The 15,498-nt window shown below is 40.9% G+C and overlaps 1 protein-coding gene across 2 annotated transcripts in view; it reads left to right on the top strand.

Annotated features, from left to right (window-relative positions):
• The first annotated feature begins 3,678 nt into the window (after window positions 1-3,678).
• The window catches only part of emsy (EMSY transcriptional repressor, BRCA2 interacting), a 28,655-nt gene continuing 16,835 nt past the window's right edge, over window positions 3,679-15,498 (top strand). Inside the window, exons 1-13 of one of the 2 annotated variants that reach the window (XM_005725403.1) lie at window positions 3,679-3,927; window positions 5,969-6,062; window positions 6,139-6,247; window positions 6,348-6,447; window positions 6,544-6,618; window positions 6,939-7,114; window positions 7,205-7,360; window positions 10,280-10,539; window positions 10,614-10,857; window positions 12,273-12,491; window positions 12,769-12,915; window positions 13,177-13,350; window positions 13,422-13,558. In XM_005725403.1, the coding sequence (XP_005725460.1) occupies window positions 6,142-6,247; window positions 6,348-6,447; window positions 6,544-6,618; window positions 6,939-7,114; window positions 7,205-7,360; window positions 10,280-10,539; window positions 10,614-10,857; window positions 12,273-12,491; window positions 12,769-12,915; window positions 13,177-13,350; window positions 13,422-13,558 (1,794 nt within the window). In that variant the 5' untranslated portion in view covers window positions 3,679-3,927; window positions 5,969-6,062; window positions 6,139-6,141. The remainder of the gene's footprint in view (window positions 3,928-5,968; window positions 6,063-6,138; window positions 6,248-6,347; window positions 6,448-6,543; window positions 6,619-6,938; window positions 7,115-7,204; window positions 7,361-10,279; window positions 10,540-10,613; window positions 10,858-12,272; window positions 12,492-12,768; window positions 12,916-13,176; window positions 13,351-13,421; window positions 13,559-15,498) is intronic. The other variant, XM_005725402.1, reaches the window with a different exon arrangement.

Here is a 15,498-nt window from a genome sequence, read left to right as displayed (position 1 = left end):
AACTAGGCTAACCAGCGCCTTAGTTTAATTTAAAAAAAAAAGAACACCTGTGTCAATGTTAATAGTTATACAGGACAGTCCTAGTTTCAAATACAGACTGAGTTACATGACTCAGTCTGTATGATTTATGAGTCATATTTTGGCAGGCTTTCTCTTCTAGGGCCTATTAAGAATCATTAAGATTGTATGATCATTAAGCAGATATGAACACAGAAGAGACTCGTTGTCTTGAAAAACCAGCAAAGCAGTCGACTGACTGGGTCCTTCCTGCAGGCTGAAGGTCGAGAAATCAAATGACTTTGTTTGACTCTCCAAGGCAGTCATGTGTGCTTTTATTCAATGGTTTCCTCAAAGAAAACTCCTGACTGCAAAGTGTAAGAAAAACAAATACAGAAATAGCTTATATGGGATTGAATGTGAGTCAAAGTCAGCCTGTAATGTTTCTACCTCAGAGAAGGAAGACACCGAACAACATGAAAACATAAAATAATGATTGATTCTTTATTTGAGGTTGTTATCAGTGATTAATAAGGGTGGGGGTTAATACATTATACCTGCTTCCCTTTGCTACAGCCTGTCAGTGAAACTCCCTGCCTGTATTGAAGTCATGTGACTTTAGTCAAGGATTTGGAGATGTCGAAGGTCCAGTGACTGGTGGTGATTCCTGTGTGTATCCTAGAAAACATGCTGACTCACTGAACAAGTACTAATGGATGCCTTTCAAGAGTATACAACAAAAATACTCAGGAAACTCTCAAATTAAGCAATATATTAGAGACAACTAATTGAAAACATAGCAGCACCACGAAATATCCCTCTTCTGGTTCAACTCTGACAGTCATATTCTGGAGTCAAACAGGGGAAAACCCTGCCCAGTTCTGTGGCCAATTAGTTTTACAATGGACATGTTCATGAACTCCACTGAGAAAACTGTAAATTTTGATTTTCCCTGTCGTTATTACCTGGATAACGTTGCTGTGAGATTATTAAAGTTGCTTAAGTGTTTATCAAAGCCGTGTGCTTTGTTCGGCAGTCCAAGTAGTAGATGAAACAACTTTAAGTGTATTAAAATCCAGCTTTTAATTTACATTTAAAATAAGCATTAAAATAAAAAAGCCCAAGCATTAAAATACATAGATGAATTGAATCGTTAAATCGCCGAATTAACAAAAAAAGGACGAAATTAAAATACAAATAATCCAATCCGATTATATGTTGTTTATGTTTTCCAGTCGGGAATATATTTTAAAATCAGGTGTTTTTTAATGGAATCTGGTGTGATGCACTAAGGTGTCTTTCCATTCACAAAACTGACCCGAAAACCCATTCGTCAGCACGTAAGCCAAAATTAAGCAACAAATAGAGACACGCAGAGAATGAGAGTGTGAGAGAGAGTGGCGAACTTACTTGTCAGCGAGTGTTGACTGTGTGCCACTCATTGGGCTTCCCTTGTGAGTTTCCGACGGCTTCACCCAAACAACATTACCATCATAACTCCCGACTCTTCTGTACTAAAACTGCTTCTTCATTTCGTCTCCTACGCGTCCATGCACGTCCCCGAAACGCTGCCGAGTCTTTACACCCAGCATGAAGGTTTGAAAATCAAAAGTAAAGCTCCTCGGAGACACAGGATGTGTGTTTTTATGTATCTATGGGACGATCCAGCTGTTTAAACGCCAGCAGAAGTGATGAAATGAAATTCGCTTCTTTCAGAAAGCAGCCGCTGCCTGCATCAGGAGATGGACATCTGGAAAAAACCTCAGAGAAAACAGGCTGAAAAAGGTTTTTCTCCCCAGCTTTCACATTCTCAGATTACCTTCAAGTTCAGAGAGAGAGAGAATCTCTTGTTTTTCCTTAGGAAATACTTCCATGATGACACTCCAGACTATTCCTGGTGTCCGGGGGAGAATTACGTCAAACTTTGGCTGCTGGATCCAAAATGAACTTTTTCCCCCCTCTTATTTGCGCGACGTCCCGGTGTTGTTCACTGCGCGGATGTGGACGGTTCGTGCTTTCTGGGGCATCCCGCAGCCGATCTTATCGCTAATTTGTGCGAAGAGTCGCGGTCGTTGCTCTGCTGTGTGATGCATTTGGGAAAGAGGAAATGCTTTGTGCCCCCTCCCCAAAAAAGAAGTGAAAAGAGGAGGAAAAACACACCTTCCATCACGATGCGTTTAGGAGCCCATCGGAGTTCTCTAAACTATACGCTTTATAACGAATATGGTGGGGTTTGTTTGTTTGTTTGTTTGTTTGTTTGTTTTTACCTTATCTAACAGTGAATCACTTTCTGTGCAACACACTCTTAAAGTTAATCTGATTACACACAGATACACTTTACCCAAGCACAATTTGTGCTGTAAAGGATCGGGTTTTGCAGATATTATGTAGAAAAGTCTTTACGTGTTTTCATCTATTTAAACTGCTGCTTTGTTTAACTTCAGCGTGGCTTGGAGCACATTAAGAAGGCGCTCTGGGGGTGCAGACTTAATTTCCTCTTTTCTTAATTTCCTCAGCATTTACTGGAATATAGCGCACTGAGAGTTTTCTCATTTAATATTATCCCTTTAAATAACTAACAGGTCTGTCTGATACTTAAGCTGCTTTATTCTGTTAGCTGATGAATCATTTTATTTTATGAACCTCCTGGCTTTAATAATCCATACACTCAAAACGTTCTGCATATTTAAATCTATAAACTATATTTATATAAATATGTATAAACTTCTTTACACTGACAGAGAAGGGCCACTGGTCCACACTACTTAAGACAAAACTGGGCTGTGTGACCCACAATGTAAAATGGGTTGGACAAATGTAAATGGATCAAATTCTGTTATCCTTAATACCAGAGTTAATAGTTTTGCATTATCTAAATGGTTTCTATTTTTATTTGTTCTCGAGTTTTTGCTGCCACTTCAATTCAGATTTATTTAGTTTCCAGAACAATTACTGTTCCGTGCATAAAGTATTATTATATTACAATATTTCGCTATTAATTGACAAAGCAACACGTGACAACAAGTGACATGTAAAAATATATTATATAATAGAAATCTTTGTTGTCATTAGAAATAAAGCAGTTTGAGATTGGGATGAGTCACTGAGCCACTCCTGTGTGGTGCAACAAGGTTGAAACTATATGCATACATTCATGTATGATTAAATAAATGTTACACAAGCATCCCTTAAAACTGTTACTTAAAAAACAAAAAAAGAAATAAACATTAGGCAAATCACAAAGTAGCACATGCACACAATACAAAAGAGGCAACTGGACCATAAAGTGCAGGGGTCAGTTGATGTCTGCAGGTCTGGAGCTATTCTGCAGTAAAGTTTTCTGACATGAGCGTACTTCATATAAATAGAATATTAATATATTACTATATGTGTTACTGTTAATCTGAATGTGCAGGTTCGAACAGGTGGTGCCAAGGTGATATCAGTCTTTTACAATGGTTTTGGCCCTGACCCTGCTTTGATTTATTTTATTTTTTTGTCTTAGTTGACGATATTGCACTATATATTATGGTTTCGTTTTGTTTTTTAAGTCAACCCGGAGACTATAGATCTTTATTTGACAATGTGGTTCATTGTAAACTGGCTGATCAACTGTCTTTGGCGGACTTACAATCAAACGCCTCTAGGGGGCACCAGTACACTGGTACAGAAGAAGCAGCAACAAGGATTGTTACACGAAGAAGAAGGGCATCCGTCCACAGGCCAACCACAGATACTTAACAGACAACATAAACATTGTCACATATTTAGGCAGATCAGCTGTTTTAGCACCTTAGCTCCCGTTTTCTTTGGCACTTTCACTAGAGATCTCCTTCACGATGTGGTAAACTATCTAAATGTCTTGCGGTCGGCCATGTTTATTGGGATGGCGGCTTTCCGAAGGCCTTGAAGTGGCACTGCTACCGGACGGTGAGACGTTTGGCTCATAGAAACAGCTAGGTTGCTAAGCTAAGCTAACAGCATCCACTGCAAAGGTTTTTGTCATCAAGATGACTAAATATGATGCTCATCTACTGGTACTTCATTCTGGGGGCATGCTAGTATGTATCTTGAGGTTATTGGACATATTTGCACCGCACTGGAAGCATCGCGGGGCAGTTTGATGAAGGCGGTATGCACCGTTGTTTTGCGACGTACTAACAGAAATTGACTCAGAAAATGTAGCAGCAACATTTTTCATTGTTTACAGCATAATGCCTGACCCAGAGAGAAAACCGCTTTCCTTTTCTAAGTGTTAGCGCCTTCAGTGCTCTTCGGCATGTAAAGTCTGCAATAGGGTTGAGTTAGATTAAACCAAAGAAGAATTTTTATGTATTTTGTTGGCAGTGTTTATTGGTTGAGAGGCCCGGTGATGGGCGGAACACCGACTGTTAACTGTTCAGCTCTTACTGACATCTGTGCGGGCTGGTCTGGGGCAATCTAGCCGGGAGAGGCGTACACAGTCCCCGACAGAAAGCACACTTTTTGGAGCCTCTTCATTGAGCTTTTTTGCTCTAGAGTAAAATGAACCAACCAAAGATGTGATACTAAACTACGTCTGTCTAATAGCTGAACATCCCTGTTTCCACTGACAGCTGTGTTGATGTGGCAATGCATGCTTTAAATGAGTCAAGTGCAATCGCTGGTTGCAGACTGCTTAACTGCAGACTGTTTTGCATGTTCAGACTTGTGCAGGTATTTGTTTTAGAAATGCAAATTACAAGATAATGGTTTTTCTTCTACTTTATTTGCAAAGCAATCCATTTGTTAAGATTATAGCATTTGTTATTAATATGAATAGGTTGTCTAATTGGTGGCCATGTATCTAATATATATTTATATATAGTAATATATATCCAGTTTAAGTGGGCATACACATAATAAAAGGCACATACATGAAACATGTTCAGAAGTTTAAAAAGCATGCAGAAGAGTGATTGCAATTTAAAAAATATAACCTTTAACTTAAAATGTAATGAAATAAACAAATGTAGTTCCATACTCTTACATACTCCTGTGACCGGATATTGAAAGTCCTATATTCAATTTAAGCAAAGAGCAGAGGTAGCAGGTCAAATGAACACAATACAATGGAGAGCAGTGTAGTATGAAGAGAGATTAAGGGGTTAATGGCTTTCATTCTTACGAAGGTGGGTCTTTTCTTACTTGGATCACCACGGTAATGTGCTGAACAACTTAATTAAGAGCAGCTTATGTTCAGCGTTTCAGTTTAAAATGGTCCAGAAGTGTTATATTTTCTCTTCGTTGTTATCTCTGATCTGGATTTGACGCTTTTTCAAGTCAGCTATCGCAAAGAAAGCCTGGCTAGGTTGAACTTGCTTCCCTTAACTCTCTTCTGTTACCTAAGGTGGACTATCACACCTTTTCATGTGTTGACATTTGGTGTTTTTTAATAGTCCAGCACCTTCATCCTACTGTCCAAAGACTTGCATATTAGAGCAGTTGGTGAGGTAGATAAAGTGCTTAATACTGAAGAATAAAGCACTGTATTGATGTACGGCTACAGTGGCTTGGAGTAGTGAGAAAGACTAGAGAAAGGTGCCATGTAGATATGAGACCATTTCCAAATCATTGTGTTGTCACTGTTATAATATTGTTATTTATTTTGTTAAAATTTGTGGTATCTGTCCCATATTGATTTTTAGATGTTGCTACATGTAAGGGAAACAAAGGAGAAGCGGTTCATTTCCACATTTAATGACTGTCCCCTTTGTTTACGTCAGAGACCTCATCAGGATTTGGCCTATTTTATATGGTTCATATAAAACAGAATCTGTGTTACCTTACTTATTAGAAGTCTTAGCGTTTCCCTGTTATTTTTGGCCATTCGATAAACATAAATATATTTGCGCTTGAGTAAATTAAATTCTGTATAAAAATAGTTTTTAACGGTTTTATTTTTGCTAGTCCTGGTCGTAAAACTCTTTGTGCTGACATGTTTTATATTCAGGAAAAAGTCTGCTTGTTATATCGTGATGAGTCCAATTTACCTCCATGGAATGACGGTTTGCTGAAGCTCTTGAAGAAAGAGTGCACGGGGCCTGGTGAGCTTAACCATGAAGCACTGTGGTTTATGGGAAATCGAGTCCTAACTTGCCTTCTTGCTCACTGTCTTCTTAGCCAATGATTCAGCTGGAGAAACCAGTGCTAGCTGGTACCATGCCGGTGGTGTGGCCCACCATCCTTGACCTGGGCAGGGATGAGTGCAAAAGAATTCTGCGGAAACTGGGTGAGCTCAAAGCAGTGCAATGTTATCAGTGGCTCTGATTGAATCTCTTTTATGTGCAAAAGACCTGCAACATTTACAGACTGATGTTTGTGTGTCGCAGAGCTGGAGGCGTACGCTGGGGTCATCAGCGCTCTGAGAGCCCAAGGAGACCTGACAAAGGACAAGAAGGATCTGCTGGGCGAGCTCACTAAAATCCTCGGGTAATATTTGTTGTTTTTAAATAGTTTCTTTCATTTTTGCTTGCAGAGTTAGGTTTATTTAAAACCAGCCTTTCCTTTTTACCCTTGCCCTCACAGCATCTCTACAGAGCGTCATCGCGCAGAGGTCCGCAGGGCTGTCAACGATGAGCGCCTCACCACCATCGCTTATCAGTAAGTATGAGACTGTTTAAGTCCAGCTCTGTAATGTCTGTGGAGGAGAGCAAAAGGGACGTATTCAGGTTTTCCTCAAAGTTTTCATTAGTCTTTTCCTCATTCACTTTAGCAACAATGAGCTATTTGGCTATTTATTTAACCAACCTCTGCTCCAGTGCTTGTCAAACTGTAAGGTGTGGAGTGAAAGCATGTGGAAATAAAAGCTTTAGGTTTTAAACAGGCCTTTGTTGTACCCTGACTCTGAGCCTGAGTAACTTTGAGGACTTATAACGTTTCCTCTCGTGCCGTCCTCTAATCAGATTTCCGTTCTTTTTCAGCATGTCGGGTCCAAACAGCTCCTCTGAGTGGTCCATTGAAGGGCGGAGGCTTGTTCCTTTGATGCCGAGGCTGGTTCCCCAGACGGCCTTTACAGTCACAGCTAACGCTGTGGCCAGCGCCACGGCCAATCAGAACGCCTCCCTCCTGCTGCCAGCTGAAACAGGGAACAAAGAGGGTAAAGCCAGAAACATTCACTTTGCATCGGACTCTGGCTGTTTTCAAACACTTTGGGCATTGAATGATGTGTTTCATTTCCTCCCTGTAGTCGTGGTGTGCTACTCCTACACGAGCACCACCTGCACCTCCACCAGCACCACGGCGATCAGCGGCCCTATAGGAGCAACAGTGAAATCTCCACGGCCACCCAGCCCTTCATCCAACGTGGTGGTGCTGCCCAGCGGCAGCACTGTGTATGTGAAAAGTGAGTGTCAGCAACATCGTATCAACTTTTCTCTTGCTTTGGACGGAAGCAACATGAAAGGGAAATAATAAATAGCAACATAACTTGAGCCGACTGTTGTGATTTGCTGCTATATAAATAAAATTAAAAATACTTTTCAGGGAGGAGGCTAACTGCATGGCTAATTAACATGTCATTAAATAACACAAGTTACCAAAACTGTCATCCTTTATTTACATATGTGTTATTTAAACCAGCACAAGTGCTCAGTTAGAGAAAGCCTTTCTAACATATCAGCAGGATCCCAGCGATCTCTCAGTTTCTCTGTCACAGTTGTCACCAAACCTTCTGGTTTGTCTGTGTTTGTCTTCATATGCTGACTTGCTGGGTGTAAGTTTGTATTTTTCTTCTCTGTTAGATGGTTTATAAGAGCTCAGTGGAAGAGGCAAATGATGGGTGTGAGATGTTGGGAAGACTGAACCGTAACATGATTCTGAAGATTTTTGCTGATTTTGTGCTTAATTTTAACTTGGTATTAACTTTCAAACCTCACACTCACAAACATAGTCCCTTAAAAGATTAGTTTGACATATTTGAGAGCAGACCTCATGGAAGCAGATCCCAGTTTGGATTCACGAGGCAGACAGTCTCTCTACTTTTAAGATTGGGCTTAATCTTAGTTAACCTTAGTTATGCTGCTGTAGGCTCAGGCTGCTGGGGGATTTCCCATGATGCACTGAACTTTTTTTTTTTTCTCACCACTTGCTGATCTGGCCTCTTTTTCTTCTCCTCAGTTTCCCCGTAACTTCCCCGAGTCTCTTTCTACCAAAAGTCACTTTTTAAAAAGAAAGTTCTTCCTCCCCACTGTCGCCAAGTGCTGGCTCACTGGTGTTGTCTCTTTACCTTTGTACAGTCTTTACCTTACACTATAAAACCCCCATGCGACAACTGTTGTTGTAAGCTAGTGCTATGTAAATAATGAGCTTTATTCTTTAGCAGAGATGGGCAGTAACGCGTAATCTGATTACTTTTTTCAAGTAACGAGTAAAGTAAGGGATTACTATTGCAAAAACGGTAATTAGATTACCGTTACTTTCCCGTAGGAACGCTGCGTTACTGCGTTACTAAAACCGTGATTTTTTGCGAGACTGTCTCACGACAGTGACGTAAGCGAGTGCGCCGTTAGTGACAACAGCTGTGTGCAGATCAACAATGGATCACATATGGATTGTGGGAGAGAGTATGAGCGTGCAGCGTTTAAAGCGTGGAAGCACTGACCTTACTTTGAGTTTGATTCCATAAAAAGTGACAAAAACATTAGCATCCATCGTGCGTGGGAAGAAAACTTCTTTTTACAGCGAAAAAACCCCTAAACTTCCAAGCAAGCACCGAGTAGCTACGACGTGATGGGAAATTCACAGAGAAACTCGCGGATTCTTCAACTGACCGCGGCACACCTGCACCAGGGTAAACCTCCGCCTACCGGAGTCCTGCTTTACAGGTGAAAATAGAGCAACAGGACCGTATTTATTTTCTGCTGTGTTTTACTTGCATCTATTTGAAAGAGTGAGTGTAAACACAAAAAATATTTTACTTTATGTGCTGGAATGTGCAGAAAATAGGTTTAAATGTTAAACTAATTTCTTCCAGTCAGAGAATGTTGCATATAATTAAAAATTTGCTTGATGCATAAAGTTAAAAGATTAAAACTGATAAAACAAGTTTTAAAAAGAGACTTTTCCATTTGATTGCATTTTGTATGATGGATTATGCAGAAAAAGTAGAATTGGGCTGAAAGATCTATCGCTTTATCACCTCTTCGGGTTGTAAATCGTGTTTTTAAAAAGTAACTAAGTAATTAATTACTTTTGAAAATAAGCAATCAGTAAAGTAACGGGATTACTTTTTTGGGGAGGTAATCAGTAATTAGTTACTGATTACTTTTTTCAAGTAACTTGACCAACACTGTTCTTTAGTGCTTTATTTCTTGTAACTGATGGCAGAGAGGTGCTGCACTTGAAATCACTTCTTTTGCATTTGAACGTGTTCAGACTTGAAAGAAATTTCCAGCCCTCCAGAAACAGTTTCTCATTTAAATGAGTGCCGATGTCTTTGAGTAAAATGTCTAAATAACTTTGAAGTAAATGTAATTTTATTGATGCGTTCTTTAACCTCGGAGTGGGATGTACTCTTCTTCAGCTTTCATGTTATGTTTTTATAATAGAGTTTGGAATTGAAGATGAGGAGGGAGAGACTGTGGTTTGTATATTTAAAAAAAGAAAAATCTACTGCTCAGCCTAAAGGGGGCACTGCGATGCTTGTCTGTTTGTTACAAGGTGATTTTAAACTGCTGTCTCTCTTAGCACCAGTGATTCACATACTCTCCCCACACTCCAGACTAAACTGGCTGGGAATGTGAGATCTGAGTTTCCTAAACATGGCGTCTGTTAGGACATGTTGGCTCAGGTTTGACAATCCCACCAGCATCTGCTGCCGATTAAACAGCTGGTAGAAACAATGTGTGACAGGAGAATGTAGCGCGGGAATGAGGCACCGGAAGACAGAGCATCTGTACATCATTAGAACTAAAGATGTAATTAAGAGGTTTTGATTTATGAATGAGTTAAGTTATAGAACTGTGTAGAAATTTGCAGATTAGGATTTTTACTGGTAGTTGTTAATTCATAATTTTTACCCCATAAACTTTCTTTTATTTTAGGGTTTAATGTTACATTTCTGTCACAAGCCAAGTACAGTCAGTGAAATAGACTGAATAACATTCTTCTGACTGATTTATTATTTCATCTCAGTCATCTTGTCTTGATCGCAGTCAGTACTTCTTGATTATCAGCAATTAAAAAGCAAAATCCTCAAGTGTATCCCTACTCAGTGATACAGTCTCAGTCATCCTTAATTTTTCCCGCTGATTTCACCTTTCAGGTGTTAGTTGTTCCGATGAGGACGAGAAGCCTCGCAAGCGAAGGCGCACGAACTCGTCCAGCTCGTCTCCGGTGATGCTGAAAGAAGTTACCAAGGTGTCCCCGCCGGTATCCAAGAACATCACGGTGCCCGTGAGCGGCAGCCCCAAGATGAGCAGCATCATGCAGAGCATCGCCAACTCCTTACCGCCTCACCTGTCCCCCGTCAAGATCACCTTCACCAAGCCCACCATCCAGACGACCAGCACCACCACGCAGAAGGTGACGGTCGAACCCTACCTCGGCTCGTCTCTCTAGACGCTGCTTCTGAGTTTAAACGTCTCGTGTTTCAACAGGTGATCATCGTGACGACTTCCCCGAGTTCCAATTTCGTGCCCAACATCCTGTCCAAGTCCCACGCCCACAACAACGCCACCGCTATGTCAAAGCTGGGGTCCACCTCTATGCTGACCACACCCACACAAAAGCAGACGGTGGTTTTTCCAGCCAGCTCCAGCACTTCCACGAACCCCAACACCATCGCTGTGACCACAGTGGTCTCCTCCACACCATCAGCGGTCATGTCGACGGTCACACCGTGTAGGTTCCTCCTCTGTGCTCAGTTTTTCTGCCAGGTCCATCTTCAGACAAAACAAAAACATGTGCTCCCAAAGGTGCCAAGAGAACAGCAGGGCTCAAAATAAATTAGTTAGTTAGTGAATCAAAAAAGATTATTCTCAATGCTAATTATTCAGTTTGGTTGTACTGTGCAGTTTTCCATGGCTCTGTGCCTTTAAACTCCAGTGCTTTGTAGGTTGAATTGCATGATACATGAATTTAAAGCTATATTATTAACTGTTTTGTCCACTTGGGGGCAGCAGAGAATAACAACTTAACATTTCAGCTAATAAAATTTATAAAAATACATTTGAGTGAATAAATATGTCAAATATTAGGGTAAAGCAGTAAAACTCCGACTTGGGAGACTGAGCTTTTTTTTTTTTTTCTTGATGACTCAGTTTATGTAGTTATTAATATAGCTGCTGATTTCATTTCTGTTCATTTACTACTCTAGCAGTAGAGTACTACTATTACTTGTTAGGGACGTACCTTATCTTTCCAGTACGAGCTGAAATCACTGGATCGGTTGTATCAGTGGTGTCCAAGCCAGTGCCGGCCGGTGTCCTGCAGGTTTTACATGTGTCCTTGATCCATCGCAGCTGATTTAAATGGTTAAATTACCTCCTCAACATCTCTTGAAGTTCTCCAGAGGCCTGGCAATGAACTAATCATTGGATTTGGGTGTGCTGACCCAGGGTAATATCTAAAACCTGCAGGACACTGGCCCTCGAGGCCTGGAGCTGGCCAAGCCTGGGTTACGGTATATAATCTGATACGATCCATCATCTTCTAGAAGCAAGTCTTGCCATTCAGAAACATTATTTAAAAGCGGTCACCAGGACTTTCAAACTGCACATATAGATCTACAAAATCTGATTTAAAAAAATCCTTAAAAAGTTTCCACCTTGCACCAAAAGTTATTTTTACCACCATCCTTGCTTTTGGCAAATTATCCAATTGAATTCTTCAAGTGTCTTCCACCTTTCATGGTGTATCTGGCCTTAATTGCTTAATGTCAGCATGCCATAAAGACTCAAAACTGTCATGTTATCAACAGCTTAGTTGCTCAAGAGAGGGGAAAAAGGCAGTATGAGTATTAGTGGATAGACATGACAAAGTAGTATTAAGTTAACCTTTTTAAAAAAAAGTTTTTTGTGAAAACACATCAAAATAATGTTAATGATACTTTACTGATTAAAATGATTTTGAGTCATTAGTGTAAAAAGATTTAAGCTCGTGGGTTTTACCGGTAATATGATTTTAACCAGATAACCTCTCTTAAATGTTCAATCTTCTAGTTTTGCAAACATAACATTAGACATGAGGGGGAGGAACCTTCTCTGGGACGTCACCTGTTAGGTTTTGTATCTTACCGTCAAAGTTGTCGGTTGCAGGTGGAGTTTCAGCTGGAGTGAAGGTCTCTACAGCCAGACTTCCTTCACCTAAGACACTAATGGCCTCACCCACTCAGATCCTGGCCCAGTTCCCCAAACAACAGTCACCCAAACAGCTGCAGCAGAGCTCGCCTTTAGGAGCGTCCAACATCGGTCAGACCCAGACCACCACCTCCTCACCGGGAGCCAAGCCCACCATTCAGATCAAACAAGAGTCCGGTAACCATGACGAGCCTTTATTGTTTGTTTGTGTTTCAGTTCTGTCATTTTATTTCATTTTAACCATGTGCTGTTTGCAATACCTGTATTATATCTATTTCACAAAATAAGCTCATATCTTTCTTTTTTTTTTTTTTGCTTTTTGCTGGTGGTTAACCATTTTCTTTCATATGACGCACAGCTGTTTGAAAAGAAACAAAGCACGACAGTGAATCTGTTTAGAAAGTGAATATCGTGATACGACCGCACTGTTTGTTAATGTGTGGTTTGTGTGCAGGGGTGAAGATCATCACTCAGCAGGTGCAGCCCAGCAAAATCCTGCCCAAGCCTTCGGCGGCTTTGTCCAGCAGCAGCTCTTCTCCCATTATGGTTGTCAGTAGCAACGGAGCCATCATGACCACAAAGCTGGTCACTCAGCCCACAGGTGAGTGGGGGCGAGGGGATCAAAAACTCCACATCTGATCCAGGAAAGGAGAGATTGCGTGTAACTTAAAGGTCGTCTTTGTGACCAGAGTAAAACTGTAATGACGCCTGTGACTCTTTGTCATTCAGATTTAATCATAGACTATTTAAACGGAGTTAATTATCTCACCGGTAATGTGGCAGCTTAATTTAATCCTCGATGGAGACGCTCCTGTCGATATCTTTAAGGTGGACAACAGTAATTCTGTATTCCTTCGTGTAGCTACCCAGACCACCTACACGAGACCCACTGTTAGTCCCAACATCGGGGCCAGAATATCAGCCTCCAGTGGCGGGACCACTTACGTCAAGACCACCAGCGGCAGCATCATCACCGTGGTGCCCAAGTCTCTGGCCACTCTGGGAGGAAAGATCATAAGCAGCAACATCGTGTCCGGTGAGTCAGAGGGAGGTCTAGAGCGCTTCTACGTTCAGTGCAAGTTTCTCATCAGTTCTCGTCCGCTGCAGGCACGACGACTAAGATCACCACCATCCCCATGACCTCCAAGCCCAACGTCATCGTGGTGCAGAAAACCACGGGCAAAGGAGCGACCATCCAGGGACTGCCCGGCAAGAATGTGGTCACCACGCTGTTAAATGCTGGGGTCAGTTGATGAGCGTGATAGCATTCTCACACGTGCGCTAAACTCATAGGAGCAGTTAACCTTTTTTTTTTTTTTTTATACAAGAGAGAAAGATTAGTCTGTCTGTCTAGAGCTTAATTCAACATTATGTAATATTTAATATCAATAATATAAAATGCTTGTGTAACCAACATATGAGGTGTAGTGCAGAACTGGTTATTGGGGAAATCATGCGGACTTCCCGGCTGTAATTAGTTTGTTTGCTTTCAAAATATTAAGCCTGCTGTGTTTTTACCTCATTATTTATAACGTCTTTGACACATTTAACTTTATTAATTCAGGGGAATTTTCAGGAAATTCCTTATCGTGTTCGCATATTTACACCTGACAGCTGACCACAGTCTGATCCCCGGGCCCACCAGTTCACTGCTTCTTTCACTTTCACCACTCATATTTACAAGCCCAGTTCTTTACTTTAAGTCACTGCGTCCTGCTTCAGATTCAGATATTGTAGCAAAGCTAGCTTGCTTTTGCTCTACCTAAATAGTTTATGAAGAATGTGAGTAGACGTGTCAGTTATATGGTTTAAGTGTGTGTCTTATGATGCATTGTCAAAATGCAAAGATCTGCGACCACAGGAAGAATAGCTGCTGCGTTTCTGCAGCTAATGGTGATCTTCAGAAACTAAACCTCTATTAGACATCTTTAGCCACTTTGGTCATTGTACTGGATAACTCGAGAACAAGGCAAAGTAGGATTTTCAAAACAGTACCATAGGTGTGTCGTCTAAAAATGGCTGATGAGTTTGAATTTCTGTGACCTCAACCTCAAGGTGAAGGTTAGAGGTCAATATTTCTGAAAATGTAATGACCATTGTAATTATTTCAGATGTTTTATATCAGCGGTCCCCAACCCTGGGCCACGGGCCGGTACCGGACCATGAGCTGTTTGGTACCAGCCGCGAGAGTTGAGGCTCGGGTGTGAAGTTTATGGTTTTCAGGGTTTTTATCATTAACTCGGTTTCTCTGGGTCTTTTCCCGTGTTGTAGTTTTGCGTCTTATTTTGAAAGAAATATTTACGTGTTACCATAGCGACCAGAGACCATTAATGGGCAGAGAGGAGGATGTTACTCTCAATGTTGTTGGGGCATTTCAGGAGGACGCTGTTACACAATTACACAGTGAATTTGCGTTTATTATTATATTTACAAAATACCACAGTTTTTGCCTTGGTCGTGTCATTTTATTTTGTTGTATTTATCCGCGACACATATGAAAGACAGTGGTTCCTGGCCTTTTGGCTGCTGCCTTGTTGGTCTTTTGAAGTTACCCATGTGTAACGTTAACTAACGCTAGCAATGGTTGAATGGCTGCAATCCTTAGACGGACAAATCTGTCATGGGAAAAATTTGAATTTCAGTCACCAAGTCAGAAGTACAAACTTTTTGTATGGGCTGTGCTCACAGCAGGTCATGTTATTTGTCAGAAAACTGCAAAAAAAAAAAACCATCAACAGGCAACGAACAGTCGGGAGGTTCAGTGTTTGAACAGCTGCCTATGGCTGCGCTGCTAACGCTAAACCTTATTCAAGTGCATGAGTTCTAAAAGAAATTTCAACCCCTGTACAGTTACTGTGAAGGGGGAACCTATCTATAGAGACCAAAAAACATGTTTTTGTGCCTGACTGTGAACAGTTTGATCTTTAAAGTTGGGAATGTGGGAGTCTATGGGGATTGACTCAGTGGTGAAATTAGTGGAAACGGGGGGGGGAGGTTGGAAGTCTATAGTTCCCACCAGATTTGGTCAGTGAGTATGGGTTCCCACAAATTTATGTTTTAAATTAGGTTTCTTGCAATTCGTGCTTCTTTTTCTTTTATTCAGTTTTATTCGTTTTTTTGTTTTGTTTTGTTTTTAATTTGAATTTGGCTAAAAAGAATCCTAATGAGCTTGCTGCGTATGCTG

This window comes from Pundamilia nyererei, unplaced genomic scaffold (genome assembly GCF_000239375.1).
Source record: "Pundamilia nyererei isolate P.nyererei 1_Seehausen unplaced genomic scaffold, PunNye1.0 scaffold00015, whole genome shotgun sequence".
NCBI lineage: Eukaryota > Metazoa > Chordata > Actinopteri > Cichliformes > Cichlidae > Pundamilia > Pundamilia nyererei.
The sequence above is the reverse complement of the archived record's forward strand: the minus strand, read 5'-3'. Positions and strand labels throughout refer to the sequence as shown.